This window comes from Acanthochromis polyacanthus, chromosome 13 (assembly GCF_021347895.1).
Source record: "Acanthochromis polyacanthus isolate Apoly-LR-REF ecotype Palm Island chromosome 13, KAUST_Apoly_ChrSc, whole genome shotgun sequence".
NCBI classification, from domain to species: Eukaryota; Metazoa; Chordata; class Actinopteri; family Pomacentridae; genus Acanthochromis; species Acanthochromis polyacanthus.
The window spans coordinates 5,924,618-5,944,490 of record NC_067125.1 but is presented as its reverse complement, the minus strand read 5'-3'; the positions used below and the strand labels follow the sequence as shown (position 1 = coordinate 5,944,490).

General features: G+C 41.0%; 1 protein-coding gene, 1 long non-coding RNA gene and 1 other non-coding gene across 3 annotated transcripts; 1 reads left to right on the top strand and 2 right to left on the bottom strand.

Moving 5' to 3' along the window:
- Window positions 1–336: 336 nt before the first annotated feature.
- LOC110968172 (protein POU2AF2) lies at window positions 337–15,002 on the top strand. The gene is made up of 5 exons (XM_051957548.1): window positions 337–346; window positions 1,430–1,530; window positions 10,633–10,672; window positions 10,928–11,232; window positions 14,003–15,002. The coding sequence occupies exons 1-5, from the start codon at window positions 337–339 to the stop codon at window positions 14,441–14,443; spliced, it is 897 nt and encodes a 298-aa protein (XP_051813508.1). The 3' UTR covers window positions 14,444–15,002.
- On the bottom strand, window positions 12,196–12,267 carry trnaq-cug (transfer RNA glutamine (anticodon CUG)). The gene has a single exon. It is a non-coding gene; the product is annotated as a tRNA-Gln (tRNA).
- A 34-nt stretch (window positions 15,003–15,036) lies between the features above and the next one.
- LOC127536664 (uncharacterized) lies at window positions 15,037–17,303 on the bottom strand. Its single transcript, XR_007945745.1, has 2 exons — window positions 15,967–17,303; window positions 15,037–15,781 (listed from the first exon to the last, which is right to left on the bottom strand). It is a non-coding gene; the product is annotated as an uncharacterized LOC127536664 (long non-coding RNA).
- Between the last annotated feature and the right edge of the window lie 2,570 nt (window positions 17,304–19,873).

Here is a 19,873-nt window from a genome sequence, read left to right as displayed (position 1 = left end):
CCCAGCCTCTCTTCCATGCTCCTGATGTTTCCAACCCCTAATCTTGACTGCAGATGCAAATAGTCTCAAAAACGTCCCCACCAAACATTTGCATTTTAAACAAATAGATAAAGGTCATTTTGAAAAGCTGCCTCCCCATGACTGCAGTGTGAGGTGGCATGTTCCATGTGTCCCTGCCCTCCTGACAGCGTGGTTAAAGCTCCCATCCTGGCACGCCAGTCAGTATGGTGCTGCACACTGGGATTTAGCTACAGTAGGCAAATACAGCAGAGGGAGAACAGAGAGGCCTGTGTGTGTGTGTGTCTAAGTGTGTGTGTCACACTGCTCAGCAGCATCATGGACACAGGTAAGACTCACTCATTCATTTACAGGCTGCTGCTGCTTTTCTGTTGTAAAGACATGTTGTAAAGGCAAACATGTTGCAAAAATGCATGCTTTAATAGTAGTTTTTTAAAGATTTTTTTCATGTTGGCATGTTTTGATTTTGTAGATTGCATGGAAAGAAACGTAGTGGTATCCTATCTTTATATGACAATGCAGCTTGGCTGTTTTGGCAGTTATTTAATGATAGGTGAGCCCATTAAAGTAATAATTTATTTTGCTCATAACAATGTATTTTTAGAAATAAGTCAGCTTAATGTTAATGCTGCAGGAAATATAACCACATATGTCAGAACATGTTTTCTAAATAGACCTCACATAAATCTGTGTTTGGTATGTACAGCATATGCACGTTATTTCCTATATTTTATAGCATTTGTTTATTATGGCATGTTGTCTTACACAGTGATATTTATTTGTGTGGCAAAGGAACAAGGTGCAAAAGCTAATTTTTAAAGAATCATGTCCTAAGAAGATTTAATATTTTCAAGAATCTGACTGCTGTGCAAAGTTGGGGCTTATCTTAAAGATCAATTCAAAAAGCTGGGGTCTTTTACATAAGGTTTTTTGCATGCAATTCCCGTTTGCATAATAAAGTTTGCATTTTCATTGAGTTTAAACTTCTGCTTCCCAGGAATGTCCCCAAATCAGACCGGCACACATTTTTAAAGAGCAATGTAATATTAAATAAGCTGCTGCTATAATGCACGTGTTTCTATTTGCAGGATGTTTTGTAATATTGTGTTTTAGACCCCATCAGACCCCCTCCAGTGTTTTCTTTTGCTGTGAGGTTTCACCAAGTGTTTGGAGTTAATTGCCTCTTTTTAGTGCATTTGCATTCACCAAACCAAAGGCAATTTCCATGACATTTACACACCAATCCCAAAGAGTCATTCACCTATATGCATAAAACTGTGAAATATTCAAATGTACACACATTTGTGGGGATGGATGAAAATTTGTATGAAGTTGTGTTACAAGTCAAACTGTGTCTGGATTTCTTTCAAATGTGGATTCACACACTGTTTCTCCTTCCTGATCTGTCCAGAATATTCGAAGAGAGTGTACCAGGGCGTCCGAGTCAAGCACACAGTCAAAGACCTGCTGGCGGAGAAACGATCCCGACAGACAAATGGGCCGAGATACAGCGTAAGCACAGTCTCCTCTAAACCGTCCCGCTTTTGTCCCGTCCTGTCTCTCCCCGCTTCATTTTTCTCCCAAACCAAACAGCGCAGCCACAGTTGACATTCTGTTGGTGGCACAATTAAGAGGTCGTCTTTTAAAAATCTCCTCCCCTTGTTTACATTTTGGCTTGTTTTGTGCACTAACGATCCATGGTTCATCCATTGACCACCTGTAACTCACCCCCCTCCTCCATCTCTGCTCCCCTCGAGCGCTCGCAAAGCCAGTCTGTAAATAGCTGAGCACAGTGTGTAGAGAGAGACACAAAGCAAAGAGTCCCATCCTGACCTCACAAAAGAACACCGATACAAAGCTCGCAATGGCACTGGTCATGATCTCCCGAAAACTCCCCCGAGGTGGAGGTGGAGACGGGGGTGGGGTGGGAGGATTGAGGTGGACAGGTAGCATAGAGAGACAGAAAAAAAGGCCGTGCAGGAGGCTGCCTATGCAAAGTTTAAACCATGCACACCTGCCAGCTGACATTGTCCTCTGCTGTGAACAGGCCACAGACAAACCTCCCATTGTTGTCCCAGATAGACACACTGTCTCACACACACACTGTCAGAGAAATCAGGCTTTAGACGTCTGCATGCACAAGCAAGACTGGCTTTTCATTCTGCACAAACCGCCTGTCAAAAGGCTTTCACGGGACAGTATTCACTGTTTGTTTTTTGTTTAGTGTCGGCATGTCCAGTGTATAGATATGCAGGCTGCTGACGACTCAGGTAATCAGGGGATTATGTGAGAGACAACATAGGAAGATACCTTCACATGTAACAAAGAGACAAGTCCAAGAATATATCTGCTCCAGTGCAATGCTTGTCATGGAACATCAGTACAGATTTTAACTTCACTGTGATGTAGAGGCAGTTTTCAGTGAGAAGAAAGTCAAATAACAGTAATTCTTTGGTGTGCTGGTGCTGACTGAAGCTTCAGCGACATATTTTAAGGAGGCAGAGCTGCCCTGAAAGATAAAATGTATGGGGATAATGAAAGGAAAAGTCAACATGAGGTGTCTCAGGAAGGTGTTGGGCCATCCTGTGACTACAGAAGAGCTTCAGTCCTGCTTTGAATTGATTATCCAAGTCTGTGATTGGTTGGATGAGCATCATTCTTCTCAAAAATATTCCATCATTTTGTGTTTTGATGAAGGCGGTAGAGAGCTTTGCCTAACACATGAGTCCAAAGTGTCTCAGAGGTGTTTAGCCGGGTCGACATCTGGTGACTGTGAAGGTCATGTTATATATTCACACCATTGTCATGAAACTGTTGAGTAACCTCAAGAGCCCAGTGGATAATGGCGATCTTACAGAACAACTTTGTATTGATTTGCAGTAAATCTTCTCTCCAATGGACGTGTGGGTCAAAAACAGAGTGACTAGATCCCTGGATTTAATTTTGTTAGCATCTAAGATTGTTTTTTTCTTTTACTTTTGGGACTACAGACTGTACAGTCACTCTCAAACTATCTACCAACAAACACAGACCCAGTGGATCCCCTCACTGTCGGGGCCAAGGGTCCAGGGTTTTCCTTTAATTTGTCACCTGTCTGTACATGTGGTGGAACTCACCTTCAGTTGGTAAATCCAAACAAGCACAGTTTCAGAGTGCAGGTGACGGGCTGACATCTTCAGAACAGAAAGTCAAGCAGCATGATATCCTTGGACATTTGATCTAAAATGATGATTTTTAACTCGGACCATCTGTTAACTCTTATTTAAAGTTAAGGACATTTTTTTTTAGCTTTTGTTCCAGATACTCTGAAACATTAAAGGATACAGCTGGCAATATTATGTACTTTATTTAATGTCACCCAAACCAAAAATTAATTTGCTGCTGGAAATAGCTTCCAGCAAAGTCCCAGTCTCCTCTACTTTGAGTAATGTCTGCTGAAAGCTACTGTAACCAGTACAGTTGTGTGCTTAGGGAAATGCCAAACCCTTTAAATGGAGCTACATATTAGTGCGCTTCCATGAAAGATTTACATTTTTAGTAGGAACCATTGATCACTGCAGTGAGGGTGTGGACACTGGACGGCGATGAGAGGAGTTTGGTTTGAACCGCAGAGCAGCTCAACTTCTGCAAAATTTCTGTGAGAAAGATATAAAATAAAACACTGCTTTAACCAGGGCGAGCTCCATGTTTAAACTATAACGACAACATGCAGAGACAGCAAGAGGAGGTGAGACAGTTCTGTCTGAGGTCAGAGTCCACAGGGGAGACGACATTCAGCAGCTCAAGAAATCTGCTTTAGTTACAGCCTTAGACGGGAATAAAAAGCACAACAAGGCTTCGATTTTATTTTCTAATTCATTTCACTACTATACTACATTTAAAGTTAAAATAACAGCTAAACACACCCTTTGCCAGCTACTAATCCCAGCTGTTGTTTGTTTTGTTGCACAGTCCCACAGTGGCTGGATAAACTGAACTGCTATTTATTGACAACACCAGTCGTAGTGTTTAACATGACATGTTTTAAACTTTACTGACCTATTTAAAGCAGCTATTGTTGTCATGCATATGAAGACTGCCTCTGCGTATCTCATTGGTGAAGGTGATTTGGCCAGGTACACACGTGGACAAAATTGTTGGTACCCCTCAGTTAAAGAAGGAAAAACCCACAATTCTCACTGAAATCACTTGAAATTCACAAAAGTAACAATAAATAAAAATTTATTGAAAATTAAATAATCAAAAACAGCCATTACTTTTGAATTGTTGATTAACATAATTATTTAAAAAAACAAACTAATGAAACAGGCCTGGACAAAAATGATGGTACCTCTATAAAAGATTGAAAACTATTTGACCAGAGTGACATGATTAACTCAGGTGTGTCATTTAATTGACATCACAGGTGTTTCCAAACTCATAATCAGTCAGTCTGCCTATTTAAAGGGAGACAAGTAGTCACCCTGCTGTTTGGTGAAAAGGTGTGTACCACACTGAACATGGACAACAGAAAGCGAAGGAGAGAATTGTCCCAGGACATCCGAAAAAAAATTATAGACAAACATCTTAAAGGTAAAGGCTATAAGACCATCTCTAAACAGCTTGAAGTTCCTGTGACAACAGTGGCTCATATTATTCAGAAGTTCAAGACCCACGGGACAGTAGCCAACCTCCCTGGACGTGGCCGCAAGAGGAAAATTGATGACAAATTGAAGAGACGGATCGTTGGAATTGTATCCAAAGAGCCCAGAGCAACCTCCAAAGAAATTAAAGGTGAACTCCAAGGCCAAGGTACATCAGTGTCAGATCGCACCATTCGTCATTGTTTGAGCCAAAGTGGACTTCATGGGAGACGACCAAGGAGGACACCACTGCTGAAAAAAACTCATAAAAAAGCCAGACTGGAATTTGCAAAAATGCATGTTGACAAGCCACAAAGCTTCTGGGAGAATGTCCTTTGGACAGATGAGACCAAACTGGAGCTTTTTGGTAAGGCACATCAACTCTATGTTCATAGACTCAAAAACCAAGCATACGAAGAAAAGAACACTGTCCCAACGGTGAAACATGGAGGAAGCTCAGTAATGTTTTGGGGCTGCTTTGCTGCATCTGGCACAGGGTGTCTTGAAAGTGTGCAAGGTACGATGAAATCTGAAGACTATCAAGGCATTCTGGAGAGAAATGTGCTGCCTCGTGTCAGAAAGCTTGGTCTCAGTCGCAGGTCATGGGTCTTCCAACAGGACAACCATCCAAAACACACAGCCAAAAACACCCAAGAATGGCTGAGAGAAAAGCGTTGGACTATTCTAAAGTGGCCTTCTATGAGCCCAGATCTGAATCCCATTGAACATATGTGGAAGGAGCTGAAACATGCCATTTGGAGAAGACACCCATCAAACCTGAGACAACTGGAGCTGTTTGCTCATGAGGAGTGGGCCAAAATACCTGTTGACAGCTGCAGAACGCTCATTGACAAATACAGAAATCGTTTAATTGCAGTGATTGCCTCAAAAGGTTGTGCAACAAAATATTAAGTTATGGGTACCATCATTTTTGTCCAGCCCTATTTCATTAGTTTGTTTTTTTAAATAATTATGTTAATCAGCAATTCAAAAGTAATGGCTGATTTTGATTATTTAATTTTCAATAAATTTTTATTGTTACTTTTGTGAGTTTCAAGTGATTTCAGTGAGAATTGTGGGTTTTTCCTTCTTTAACTGAGGGGTACCAACAATTTTGTCCACGTGTGTATGAACTTGCGCTGCTTGTGACAGAAGCGAGGAGTTAAAAATCGGTCCATTATATGCAGCTGACAGTATCCACGTTCTCACCTCATATAAACAGTGTCTCTACATTTGTCTCCACTGACCGCCTGAGATCAGATCTCACTTTGCCATTCTAACCAGGGGGAAGCAGCACTGCACTTTCTGTGTCTGATCTGCTGAAATCTTTTTAAGACAAGGGAATTAAAACTGTACAGATTGGGTCTATTCCTTGGCATTTCAAATTAAATGAGATGTTTGATGTGCTGCTGGCCAAAACCAGTTTATGTGAACAGGAGTGCTCAGGTTGTCAGTTGTGTGGGTGATCCCAGAGCTCAGATGTAGTAAGGGGACCTCAGTGCATCCTCCTTGCTGCAGTACGGCTGTACTTTTTGACACTCACATTTTTATTGAGGTTTTTAGATTACAAATCAAAGAAATACATGCTGGATTATGCTTCATGATGGAGAGTCTGGTACAGAAAACAGAACAAATGTGTCCAATAAGAAACAAAAAACAGGAGAGTAACAGTCATGGTTGTCAATATCCATTATCTAGAAAAAAAACAAAACAAAAAAGGCACATGATCAGATCTGTCATTCCTTGAGCATCATTCACTGTCAAACTGTGTCCATTTCTCCCACTTATTCACAAACACACTCTCTCTCATTCTAAGCCAGTAGGTCATTCTTTCCATGTTGTAGATCTCTCTTGTAAGTTCTAACCATTGAGTTGACGTGGGTGGTTCAGCCTAGTACGGCTGTACTTTAAAATGTCCATCTGTGATTAGGTCACACATGCACGTTAAAGCCAGAGGGCTGTACGGTAAAGTCAGATTATTTGGTTAGTGAGGTAAGCACTGATGGAAGCACTGACATTTCACTGCTACAGTCTTACTGTCCCTCTTAATTTATTTTCCACTGTAGCATCTATGCTAGTGGCCTACACCACTGTGATCATTTATACTTGTGTGCTGGTCAGTCTGTGTTGTTCTGTAACTGCCATCAAAGCTAGTCAGCAGGGCGGTGTTTTTAAGGCGCTGTGTTGAATTTCTGCTTGTACAGATTATATTGGTTTTAGAGCTGATAAATGCTGAACAACAGCTGCTTTTACTGAAATTATTACAACGCAGACATGAGAAAAGATTCCTATAGAACTATAAAAGCTATATTCGTCCATCACTGACTATTGGGTTTGCACTATCAGCAAGCCTCCAGTACGACCTGATACATGTTACACTTAGTTCCACTTAAGCAATAACTTTGCCTAATTCAACATGCTGTGTTTACACAACATGACATGTAGCTACATTTCTGGGGATGTGCATCTTAGGATACAGTGGAGGATGCAACAAACTAACTTCAGTGCAAATCCAATGCAGAAGTATTAATGAAGCTTCAGGTGGCCTGGAAACATCAATAGTTTATGATGGTAAAAGTGAATGTTAGTGACTTGTGTATCTGACTTTACAGGTTGGTGTTGGACTGGATCAGCTCTGCTATCTAACCCAACCAACCTGAACTCTAACAAGCAGTCCACCTATCACAGGAGTTTGATCCTTTCAGTGGTGCAATATAGCATCAGTCACCATAGAAGAGTCGGTTCACAGACTTCTTGCTTTTGCTCAACTTATATCAACTTATGTTTTATCATTCGCTGAAAACCGCAGTAGTCTCACTTTAAGCCAATTAATTGCTATGAGTACATTTTAAGCAACAACCTGATGTTGTTTTCTTAGAGTCAAATGTCAAGTACATGCAGTAGTTGTTACTAGACATAGTTTAAATGTTCTTCTATGAAGTCAAGGTTTGCTTGTGTGTTTATAAATGACGCCTCAAGAGCCTAATAAAGCACAGAGGCGGACAGTAACTAAAGCCATCCAGGTCCTTATGTTGGTTAATGCTGCCTTTTATCTCAGGGAATAAAAGGCCATTGAGAGAGACGAGCAAACTCTGACCACAGAGTGAGTCTCCTCATGTTGGAACACGGACAGTCACAGTGAAACGATCTTACATCATTTCACCTCAGTAGCTTCTCTTGTCTGGACTCTGTTTTTATTGAGGTGTTGTGTCCAGACATGCCACTATTACATAAATGAACAAGGGCAGGGAACAATCACGGTGCGTGATGCAGAAAATTCAAGCCAGAGACATTTTATAGGCCCCGATAGACTTTTACGATGTGTTTCTGGGCAACATTCACCTAACAAGCAAAAGCTCACAGCTTAAAATAAGTCGTAACTTTAAGGCTCAATATCGGGAAAGTGTGGTATTGCAAAAATATATGGTGTTCAGAAAAGAAACAAAAATACAGTTTTAATGTAAAGTCTTAATTCATATAATAGGGCATGTTGGACAACACAGGAAGTGCAATGAAGCAATAAACCAAGAAAGAGAAACGAATGAACTGTATATGTAATATGGGAATATTCACCTGTTTTCTTATAAAAGACTAAATAATGTGTGACTATTTTGAAAAACATGATTGTGTAGCAGAATATAATGAATGCTTTACATAGGAAGGAAGAGGGTTTTTTTCTATACATAAGGCTGAATACATCCATCATCATTACCCTGCAAACACACGCAGGCAAACAAACACGCAGGCATTATCTGACAGTCTGAGCTTGAGCGAGCTGATTTCCATACGCAGCCTTCAGAGATGCACTGAGCCGTACCTGGGCCTCATGAGGAAGTCTTGGCGCTGGCAAATCACATTCAAATTCAACCCTCAAAATTTGCTTGCGTCCCAGCCAACACGGGCTTAATATCAACTCTTTCATGTTAGCAATATGCAAACGCGAGATCCTGTCGAACCCTGTCCTGTGTGTCCCTGTGCTGCATGTCTGCACTCCGATCTCTGGCTGCACGAATCAGACATGCAGACAATTATCAGCACTGTTGGTCAACGAGATCCAAAGATTAAAGAAGTGCTGTACGCCTAAATGTATTTTTTGACCAGTCTCGGCGGTAATATGGACATTTCACCAAAGTGATAAGAGCGTGTAATGAATGGACAGTTGCTGTTTTAACCCTTAGATACATACACCCCCTGTCAAAAGTTTTGAGACGGTTTCTAATTTATTTGAATGAGAAAGTGTCTCAAAACTTTTGACAGGGGGTGTAAGTGGGTCAAAAATGACTCGGTGAGGTTGTTTTCTTGCAATATTTTTGTAATGAAATGTTTCTTTCATTTCATTATCCAGCTATTGCTCAAAAACATGATATCGTTCCATTAAAATTTGTAAGTTACCTTTTATACTTTTAAAGAATATTTGCATTACTACCTATCATTGATAATATCAAACAAGAGGTGAAGCACAAACTTGTAGGGGCAGAGAACAGCAACAGCTGGAAGGAAAGAGTGGAAAAGTGTCGACAAAATGGATGTTGACATTCTTCTATTGCTGTTCTGTGTAATATTCTTCTTTTTCAATTATCAAAATATTCACAATCTGTTATAAAGTGAAAAATGAAACATATTTCAAACATGAAATCATTCATGTGTGGACAAAACTGTAATACAAACAAGAATACAAATTATTATTCTTCACCAGAATGACAACTATTGTATAAAACACATTGACTCGTATACGGATCATTTCTGACCCACTTATGGAAGAGTGTTGGGTCCAATCACTGGAGCATCCAAGGGTTAAATTACAGTGAGCTGTTTGTGGTGTTTCCATGTCATGAAGATAATATACAAAAGAAACAGTGTTGTCTAATCAGAGTAGGCATTTCCCTTCTCCAAGACCTCACCCTTAACAGAAAGCCTGTGAAGCCACACTCAGTTTCAAACATATGCTGTCTGAGACTCAACAATTACAAAAGTTTTCTATTTTTGGCAACTCACGTCTTTGTACTTTTTGATTTTGACACAGTGGTTCAGATTTGTGCTTTAATCACAGGCCCTGGTGGCAACTTCAGAGGCTGAAAAATGAAGCCAATAGAGAAGTGCCAAAAACTCAAAGGTCCATTTGAGACTGGATTCAAAAGCGTATCAGTCCGCATAGAGCCCAAAGAAAAATGGACACAAGCTGCATATTAATAACAGATGCAGCTCAGTCCTGGTGTGCTTGATCTCTAGAGTAGAACTTGCACAAAACAACAACGCCTGTAAGAAATGAGGCAACGGAGTCCTCAGACAAGTAGGAATTCAAAGGTAGACTTGTTTAGATAGATAGACGAGTTCAAAACAGCTCGATGCAGTGTGAAACATTCTAACTGTTGTAGTATGTGAAACACACACATTTGGAGGTAATTGTGTCAGAGATTCAGTAGCCATGTTCAGCTTTATGTACAGGAGGTGTAGGTAAATGTACAATCAAGGATATGGGACTGATTTGCATTTTATGAGGGAAACACTCAAACTCTGTTACATCAGTCTGTCAAACAGAGGAAAGGTGAAGAGTATATGTAGGTCAACTCAAAGAAAAAACACATTTCATTTTAGATGCAACATTTTGCTCAGGGAGAAGGTAACTTTGGCTTTGTTGGATTTCTCTGTTTTAAATTTGAAAGGTCTTTGTCATACTATGTGAAGTTCTGTTCGATGACGGCTGCCGTGAATTGAACTGAATCAAATGTAGGTCTGTGTGGAAAAACTTGATGAAAGGAAGACTGTAAGGTAACAAAGCGACTGGCTGTTCCCTCATCAAGGACAAACCCAGTCAGTGTGGAACCTTCCAGAACAGAAAGAAGTGATCGGCTGTGCTCTATTCCTCCAGTGTGTGCGTCACGCCACAAAACCTAAGCTTACATATGTGATTAAAATGTCATCCAGTTTGCATGCTGTGACTCAGAGGGTGTCATGTTCCAGTGAAATCTGAACTCTGGTGTCTCTGTCACAGGGAGGATCCACCACTCCGCCTTCGTTTGTCCAGATGCCAGGTGAGATTCCAGTAAACCATCACACATCCTCCATGCTCACTTTCTGCTGCCTCCAAGCTACATCTGTCAGCACATTCTCAGTCAGCACTCTCTTTATTACTAAACCTAACACTTCAAGGTGCCAATTAGCATTTTGGCTCTATTGTCTGCACATTTCAAGCATCTGAGGTGTGTAAACAGTGTGGTAAGACTGTGGTTAGACAGAGCACTGCTGCCATGGAAACACTGAGGATATGTCTTCTGCTGTCCCCTCAGGGTCCCACATGCTGCCCAGCTACTACGGCATGAGACGGCCCTTCATCTCTGACTCAGACTTCTGCCCATCCTCCAAGCAGTTCTCCCCTGACATGTATTCTTCTACCCTCGGGGGTAAACCTCTGGGCTGTGAGCCCTCCACCATGAGCAGCTACTCCTCCCTCATCGACAGCTACTACCCAGAAACCTTCGGTGACTACCGCAGCGCCGCCACCTTCTCCAGCTCTGGAGGGTCCTTCCTGCCCTCATCAGCCCTCACCTCACTGCTGCCACCTTTCAGCGGAGAGTCCTCCCATTTTCTTCTGGTAGGTTTTAAGATCAGGCTGTGATCTCTAACCAGCAGCAGAGGATGAGAGTGACAGAGATGAGGAAGAGGGGATGGAGGTTTTCAGTCACCACTAGGGTTGCACTAAAGGATACATCTGCCCATGATTAGTGTGATTAGTGTTGCCCATGTTTTTAACTGTGAGCATTTTTTTTGTACACTACAAGACAAAGTTCGGCATCTTTGTGGAAACAGCACATACATGGCTCCAGGGGAGAACGCATCTCTGATATTTAGGGAGCTGTCATGGTGTGTATAAAAACTGTTTATCTCCCTCATTGTGAGCCTATGACATTTTTAAGATGAACGTGTCATTATCAGCTGTTAAAGGCATTAGAGGAGATTTAATTTCCTACGACTTTGAACGTAGCATGCGCACATACAACCTCTCCCTCACCCCCCTCTAACCTCCCCCCTCTTAACATTTACGAAGAAACGCCCCCCTCCAGAAACATGCGTAGGACTCGTGAAGTTGTCTTTTACGGCTGGGTCCCCCTGGATCTTTATCTGCCATTATGTAAAAAAAGATGATCAAAACAAGTCGCCAGCTAACTACGAAGCTATACCAAAGCAACACATACAGAAAACACGTAAGTCCAAGGCGTACGTAATCTACGTAACTAGGCCTGAGCCGGAAGATTTTTGATTGACAGGAAAGAGAGCAAACCAAACGCCTCGGTCCGAGCGCATTGATTGGCTGATGTTTTTCAGGTCCTGCCATGTCCACAGTTATTTTTTTTATTTTTTATTCTTTTAGAGACCATGTATACAAGTCCACTAAAGGTCAGTATATTCATTTTATGTGAATCAGACAAATTAAACAAAAAAAAAACATCCTCCATAATGCCTTTAAGTGAGTGCAGGGACAGTCCAATACATAAGAGAAGGATAACTTCAGCATTGAAAGGAATTACTGTCTCATTTGGCCTCTCTTCTTAAAATCAGGTCCCACCAAGATTTGAACTCGGATCGCTGGATTCAGAGTCCAGAGTGCTAACCATTACACCATGGAACCCCACATCTGAAAGCTTTTGTTGAAAAATAAATGTAAACTGTGTCATAATTTTACATCATGAGTAGTTATCCGTCCATTCATCCTCTATACACCGCTTAATCCTCATTAGGGTGGCAGGGGGCTGGAGTCTGTCCCAGCTGACTTAAAGTGAAGACAGGAGACACCTGGACAGGTAACAGTCTGTCACAGGACTACATATAGAGACAAACAAACACATTCACACCTACGGACAATTTAGAATCACCAATTCACCTCAGCATGTTTTTGGACTAGGGGCTGCACAGTAGTTTAGTGGTTAGCACTTTCACCTTGCAGCAAGAAGATCCCCGGTTCAAATCCTGGGATCTTTCTGCATGGAGTTTGCATGTTCTCCCTGTGCATGTGTGGGTTTTCTCCGGCTACTCTGGCTTCCTCCCACAGTCCAAAACTATGCTGAGGTTAATTGGCCGTAGGTGTGACTGTCTGTCTGTACATGTAGCCCTGCGACAGACTGGTGACCTGTCCAGGGTGTCCCCTGCCTTCACCCGAGTCAGCTGGGATAGACTCCAGCACCCCCCACAACCCTCGTGAGGATAAAGCGGTGTATAGAGAATGGATGGATGGATGTTTTTGGACTGTGGGAGGAAGCTGGAGAACCCGGATAAAACCCACGCATGCACAGGAAGAACATGCAAACTCCATGCAGAGAGATCCCAGGCCCTTCTGGCATCAAGGCCACAGTGCTAACCACTGCAGCCCAAAAACAAAATAACAAAAAAATTATAATTATCTACAAGAACAGCAGTTTTCCTGTGTCCCCAGGTGTTACCAAAACTAATAAAAATGTAGGTCTCTACATCCTCCCCTCTGCTCTATGAAAACACAGCCTGCAGTTCAGCTGAGACGTCCCCCTGGTCACACCCAGTCACTTGTAGCTACTTATTAACACTGTAAAATGCAGAACATTTTGCTTCTTGTAGGATCTGGGACAAACAATATGTTTCTGGTAAACCTTGAAATCAGACATGTGGATTCTGATGAAATGGGAGCACACAGGATTATTTCAAGGACCACTGTCTGATGTTCTGTTTGTTCTTGTCCTGTTCTTTGCTGATGCTGCTCTTTATGGCTTTTTCATTTAATTTATTTAATTTAAATAAAGTGTTTGAATTGAATTGAATTCAATTAGAAAGATTCAAATTTGATTATTCTGTCTGTTTTCACAGTTTCAATAGTAAATGATTAATACAGGCAATTTTTAAAAAAGAGAACGCATGTTTCAAATTTGCTGGTAGGTTTTGTGGCTGAATACTGGTGACTGAAAAACCTTACATTGGCTGTATTTATGATGATTTCCTGAAACATAGCTGACTTTTTACTATTTTGTATACATAGACATACATAGTGATAAATGTTTAGATACCAGCTTCATTAAAAATAGAAAAACAAATAACAAAAGTTGATCCATTAGATACTATTAGTGAAAGTATGCTTTTTAAATGATTGTCATCATGGTGAACTAACACTTTTATCTTGAATTTTGAACAGATCAAATGCAGCACAAGTTTTGTATTTGCCCTTCTGGGGTATTAAAATGTTTACTGGGAAGTCAGTAAATGTAGTAATGATGGAAAGAGCACATCATAAAATAACATTACTTCATTACAAAGGTCTCCTGTGATGGACCGTTGCACTATCTGATGAGGAAATAAATGAATGAATGATTCATCCTCTCCTCTGCTGTCTTCCTGCTCAGAGAGACTCATGGGAGCAGTCAGTGGCAGAGCCAGTAACTCAGGTGGAGGCTCTCTGTCCAGACAGCCTGGCCTCCGTCAGCGTCCCCCCCTCCATGCCCAGCCCGGAGCCCCCAGGGAGCCCCTCTCAGTACCGCTCCCCCAGCCGAGGCTCCTCCTCCATGGGCCCCGTCTCCAGCAGCCAGCCCTACACCCTGCACCCCCTGGAGGACGCCCACTACCACCCTCTGACCAGCAGCAGCTCCTACCCCCTCCCCGCCTCCTCCTTCACCTGCCCTCCCTACATGAGCAGCCCCGTCAGCGACCTGGTGTCCAAGATGGTGACGGAGGAGGCGGCTGACGGCCACAGCAGTCTGTCCAGCAGCACTGACGCTCACTCCTCCTGGGCCAAGGAGGACGGGGTGAGCGCCTGGTCGCCCTACGAGCTCAGGAGGGCCTACTGACTGGACGACTGGGTCCAAATTTAGAGGAAGATTGAGTTATCACAGACAATTCTACAGTAAACCCAACAAACACTTGGCAACCTGATGTAAACTTGGAGGCTTTTTCTTTTTGTTTTGGACAATTTAATGTCAGTTTGTTAACTGTGATTTCTAAGGGAAAAGAATCTAGTTTACTGTGTTGGTAGAGATGTGGCAGCGTCGGTGGACAAGCTGTCCTATCTGATGTGTGAGGAGGCTCCTACTTATTTGCAAAAAAGCAAAAAAAAAAAAAAAGGTGTCTTTTTTGTTTGCTTGTTCCATTTGTATGTTAAAGAGTGGGCAGTGTGGATGTTACAGGAAACAAAGGTCATGATAAGCATGATCTTGTCAGACTCACTAATTCTACATTCCATATGTTGGTTAAAGTTCTTCCTTAGACTGAAACCCATTCCTTATAATAGTCTGAGCTCTCTATTTTTGACTCTATTTATATAACAGTCTGTTTATTTAACACGCACACAAACATATGTACAGAGGTGGAAGCAGTGGTCGATTTTAACATGTAAGTAACTGATTATGAATAGAGGATTAAAATATTAATAAAAGATAACCAAGAGCTTACAACTGAGTTTATTTTCACAAAGCAGACCATAAAACTGATAAGATCACAGGACACCCAAGTGAAGCAACTATATCATTTATTTTACAATTACCTCATTATGTCATTATCTCATATACCAATATTTAAGGATGGATCATTTATTTAGTTGTAGGAACTACTGTAAAATAACAACTGAGAACATGGAAAGAGTGAGAACAGTCACTTCTTGGCTTGCTGAGGACAGAGTGAAAGAATACAGCTGTGATTTCTGCTGGGAGCCTCTATTTATAGCATCCGAAAACCAGCATGTGACCAAACACATCTTTACTTTTGATTCTACATGGTGACCCTAAAGTCTAGACTCATAGGAAATCTGATAGGTTCTTTTTGCCTCCACGGATTAAATATGGTTTTGTTGAAAGAAGAAAGAGCTGAACTGGTACTTCTCAGTGAACGTGAAGGATGGACATATGGAAAGATAGTTAGGGTTAAGGGAGTGGGAGCTAGCATGAATTTTAGCCTTGACCAGTTCTTTAGTTTAGGCTGATACATTTGGTCGTCCAGAACAGGGTTTGTCCACGACACTGGCCTATTCTTTAAACTTTTCAACCACCTTCACCACCGTAGAAAAGCCAAGTGGAATCCTCCTTGGATGACATTCATTAAATCCATCTGCTGTCTTTCCACGTGTCCATCCTTCATGTTCACTGAGAGGAACCAGTTCAACTCTTTCTTCTTTCCACAAAGCCAAATCGAATCTGCGGAGGCAAAAAATATATATGAAGAGTTCATTTGCAATTTTGGAAATTTTGAAAAAATTTGAAAAAATTTTGAAAAGATTTTGGCCAAACAAGATAAGTAATATCAATCTATGGGAAAGAACTGCCCAAATTCCAATAGAAGCAGAAATAGGTAGAAGAAAATGGGGATGGATAGGACATACTCTAAGGAAGCCATCGTCGAGTACCAGCAGACAGGCACTAACGTGGAACCCACAGGGGAAGAGGAAGAGAGGCAGGCCAAGAAACAGCTGGCGCCGAGACCTTTAGGCAGACTTTAAAGAATGGGCACCACCTGGAATCAAGTTGAGAGAGAGGCACAAGATAGGAGAAACTGGAGGTCTTTCGTTGACGGCTTATACCCTGGAAAGTACTGGATGTAACTCCAGTTCCAAGAGTGCACATGAAGCCCTCTGATGGGGTTACTGTCCAATTAAAGGGTTGGAAGCAGATGAAAATGAACATATTCAAAACAACAGCAAAACACATAAACAAAACAATGCAAAAAATAATAACTGAACATATCCAAAAAGGAGTAGGATGAACAACTCCTTCTCCATCTCAGCCATCGCTCACTTCCATCGTTATTTATGTACATATATACAAACAAAATAGAAAATAAATAAGATGAATAAACAAATATTTAATAATCAGTGATAAACCCATGTCAAAGCCCCTCTTCCTCACTGTACCTCGTGAAAACCCTGGACCACTTTGTAAACTGGCTCATGCTTGGACATTGCTTCAGCTCCACCTCCAATCTCTCAAATACCCTTAAAACCTGTGCACAGACACTGCTGTTCAAAGTTTGGGATCACTCAGGAAATTCCATGTTTTCCATGAAAACTCACACTTTTATCCATGTGCCAACATAACTGCACAAGGGTTTTCTAATCATCAATGAGCCTTCCAGCACCATTAGCTAACACAATGTAGCATTAGAACACAGGAGTGATGGTTGCTGGAAATGTTCCTCTGTACCCCTATGGAGATATTCCATTAAAAATCAGCCGTTTCCAGATAGAACAGTCATTTGCCACATTAACAATGTCTGCACTGGATTTATCATTCATTTAATGCTATCTTCACTGAAAAACAACTGCTTTTCTTTGAAAAATAAGGACATTTCTCAGTGACCCCAAGCTTTATGCCAGTAGTGTATGGTTTGTATGACTGTCTGTGTAGGTTCTCATTCATCCAGGTCATGGTTATCCAAAGTAGTTTAAATCAATCCACTGGAATTTAAGAAAGTTCCTTGAAGACGTTTCACCTCTCATCCAAGAGGCTTCTTCAGTTCTGAAGAACAGTCATATGTTTGTATGACTGTTTTCATTCACTTTGGGGGACGGACTGAGGTTTATTTTTATGACTAAAAATGATCAAGGTAATTCCAAAATATCAATTCAATATCCATACCATATATTCTTGTCTACCTTTGTATACATGCAGCATCATTTTCTGAGGCTTTCATTAGGACTGCGCTACTAACAGCTGGAGGAGATATTCTGACCTTCGGCCACTAGGTGGAGCCACTGCGCCGCTGCAGCTGCAGGAGGAGGGGGAGGAAGAGGAGGAGAGCTGCGGGAGGAAGAGGAGCTGGAATGAAGACTGTCACAGAGGGAGGAGGGGACTTCATCAATAGGACCGGAGGTGATCAATGAGGGCTTTAAAATAGAATAGAATAGAATAGAATAGAATAGAATAGAATAGAATAGAACTTTATTTGTCATCGCAACAAGTACAACGAAATTGCAAAAGCCCTTCAGTCAGTGCAAAACAGTGTGAAGAAATACGTTAAAATACAGAGTAAATAAGATAAGAAAATACAAATAAAATAACATAAAGATATAATAAAATAAGGTAATAAAAGAGGTGAATATGCTCCACATCCTCCATGCTCTTGATGCTGCTGTTTACCGGCTTCAACGTTCACTCTACTGCTGCTGCAGCTAAAGTTAAGCATAAATATACAACTGCTGTAATGACAATTTAAATGATTACGATTAAAACAATAATACAAATAATAAGAAACCTGACGTTGAAGGAATATATTTTGACTGGTTTGTGATACCAAACGAGCCCAGATGTTTACAGCTGGCTAAGAATGACAGAATAATCAGCATAGAATGTTTTGATGATACTTTCAAATAAAAAGAATATATTTATTTATTCATTCATTTTTAGCATATGCATCACAAATCCCGAGAAAGCTCCAGGATTTTATTCAGGCTGCTGAGAACAGAACTTTGCTATGTGGTGCACAGAAGGACTTACGAAAGTTAAAAATGCAGCAGCTTTCTATGAAGTAATTAAAAAAAAACAAGACAAATATTTTTTAGATTAAATCGCGTGTGTTAAATTACAGCCTAATAGTGATTTATTTCAGAATTTAAAATGATGCTGATTTAACTCATAAAAGACTATCTACAAAGGTGTGTATCCCTGACTGGAAATCAAATGTTTAGTTGTTGATTTTAAAACTAATCAAGAATATTTTTCGTTTCAAAAACACAAAGATCCGTTTCAGAAGCCTGTCCACACTGAGCTTCCTCTGCAGCAGGTGCGGGCTCTGAAGGCCTGCGAGGCTAAAGATGGCTGCTGCTCTTTGCCACGCCCACTTCTGACACAATTATATGTGTTTTTCTTCCAAAACAAAGTTTAAAATGTGTTTCCATGTGTTGTTGGCATGTAGAGTGGCCCCAGCAGACACGTGGACGCAGATCTGAGGTGAAATGTGGCGTGAAAGTTGCGCACAGCATGCACCCAGTGCTGCAGTGCTGAATGAAGGGCTGGGATGCTCTAAGATTGAAAAAGGAGGATAAAATTAATAAAAGTGCAATTTTGGGGGTCAAAGTGTAAAATACTAATATATTACATTAAAGTGGGTTTTATTCTATGTCCCTGCTGATTATTTTTACTGAATAAAACCATTTAAGACCTTGCCTCTGAATATTCAAATTGAAAATAACGCGCAATCAAAGGATTGTCAAATCATTTCGTTCTTGGGGTTTTAAATAGTAGGCATGGAGGGAGACAATCTCAAACTAAAATAGATCCAGCTGTATCACAATATTCTTGCATGCTTTGTTGTATGCTGTAAAACCTTTGTGTTGAGACTTTTTGGAAACTTTTGCACAAATTTCGTTCTTGGCCATTTTGCTGAGGTAGAACAGCCTTGTGGAGTCCCACAGGTCTTCTCCAAGGATCCTCTCTTCATCTCAGCCATCATGTCTGGTGAGTTCAACCTCGGAATTAATCAGGAAAGAATTTTGTAGCATTTTTCCTTGTTAGAGAGAAAAGAAAAAAGAAAAGAAAAGCAATGTTTAGTGGCAAAATTAAAAAGCAAACAATGGTCACGTGTAAATCTGACGTCTTTTTCCCCCCCATTAATGTCTACTCCTTTACTAATTTAAACTAACTCTAATATGAGCAACTCTTAAATTAAACTTCCAAGTGAAAAATGATTGTATTTTAATGCCACCTCTTTTCTGTAGCTGGTGGGTGGATGCAGACTCATTCAAACACTCTTCTAAGCTTTTGCCGACTTTTGTGGTTTTCTTTCTCTGTTTAACTGCGATGACCACCCTCACCTCAGGACATGCTCATGATCATTTTCACACACATTTTTGATTAAGTTTAATTACTATTGGACATAACATGTGAGCCGTAGCCTCTGAGCCCGGGCTGTCAGTGCGTAACGGGGTGTTAGAGTGGGATGTGTCAGCGCGTAATTTCAGCCACGTTTGCCACTTTTAAGACAAATCACGAAGTAGCATTTAGCTGTATGAATATTTATCAGATGAGGTTTCCGAGGCTTCGTCTCTTATCAAATCGTCTTTTTCCATAAGGCTCGTCACTCCTGGGTGCTTTAAATTACGCCTTTGGGGCTAAATTACGCGCACCTATACGAGGCGTTCTTTTTGAATTCCTTTATCAAGCTTCAAGTGTTAAAGAAAACAACCAAATCTCTTCTATTTAAACGCCACAGATTTCCACGATCACATACTAAACATAGGGGCAGGGGTGATTTGAATAAGTAACATAGATTGGAAAAGAGCTCGGAGTTTTGAA

Bases quoted from the DNA above. Each gene is read 5' to 3' on its own strand.
- LOC110968172 (XM_051957548.1), top strand. The intron at 10,673-10,927 runs GTGAGATTCCAG...CTGTCCCCTCAG, and splicing joins TTCGTTTGTCCAGATGCCAG to GGTCCCACATGCTGCCCAGC. The intron at 11,233-14,002 runs GTAGGTTTTAAG...CTTCCTGCTCAG, and splicing joins AGTCCTCCCATTTTCTTCTG to AGAGACTCATGGGAGCAGTC.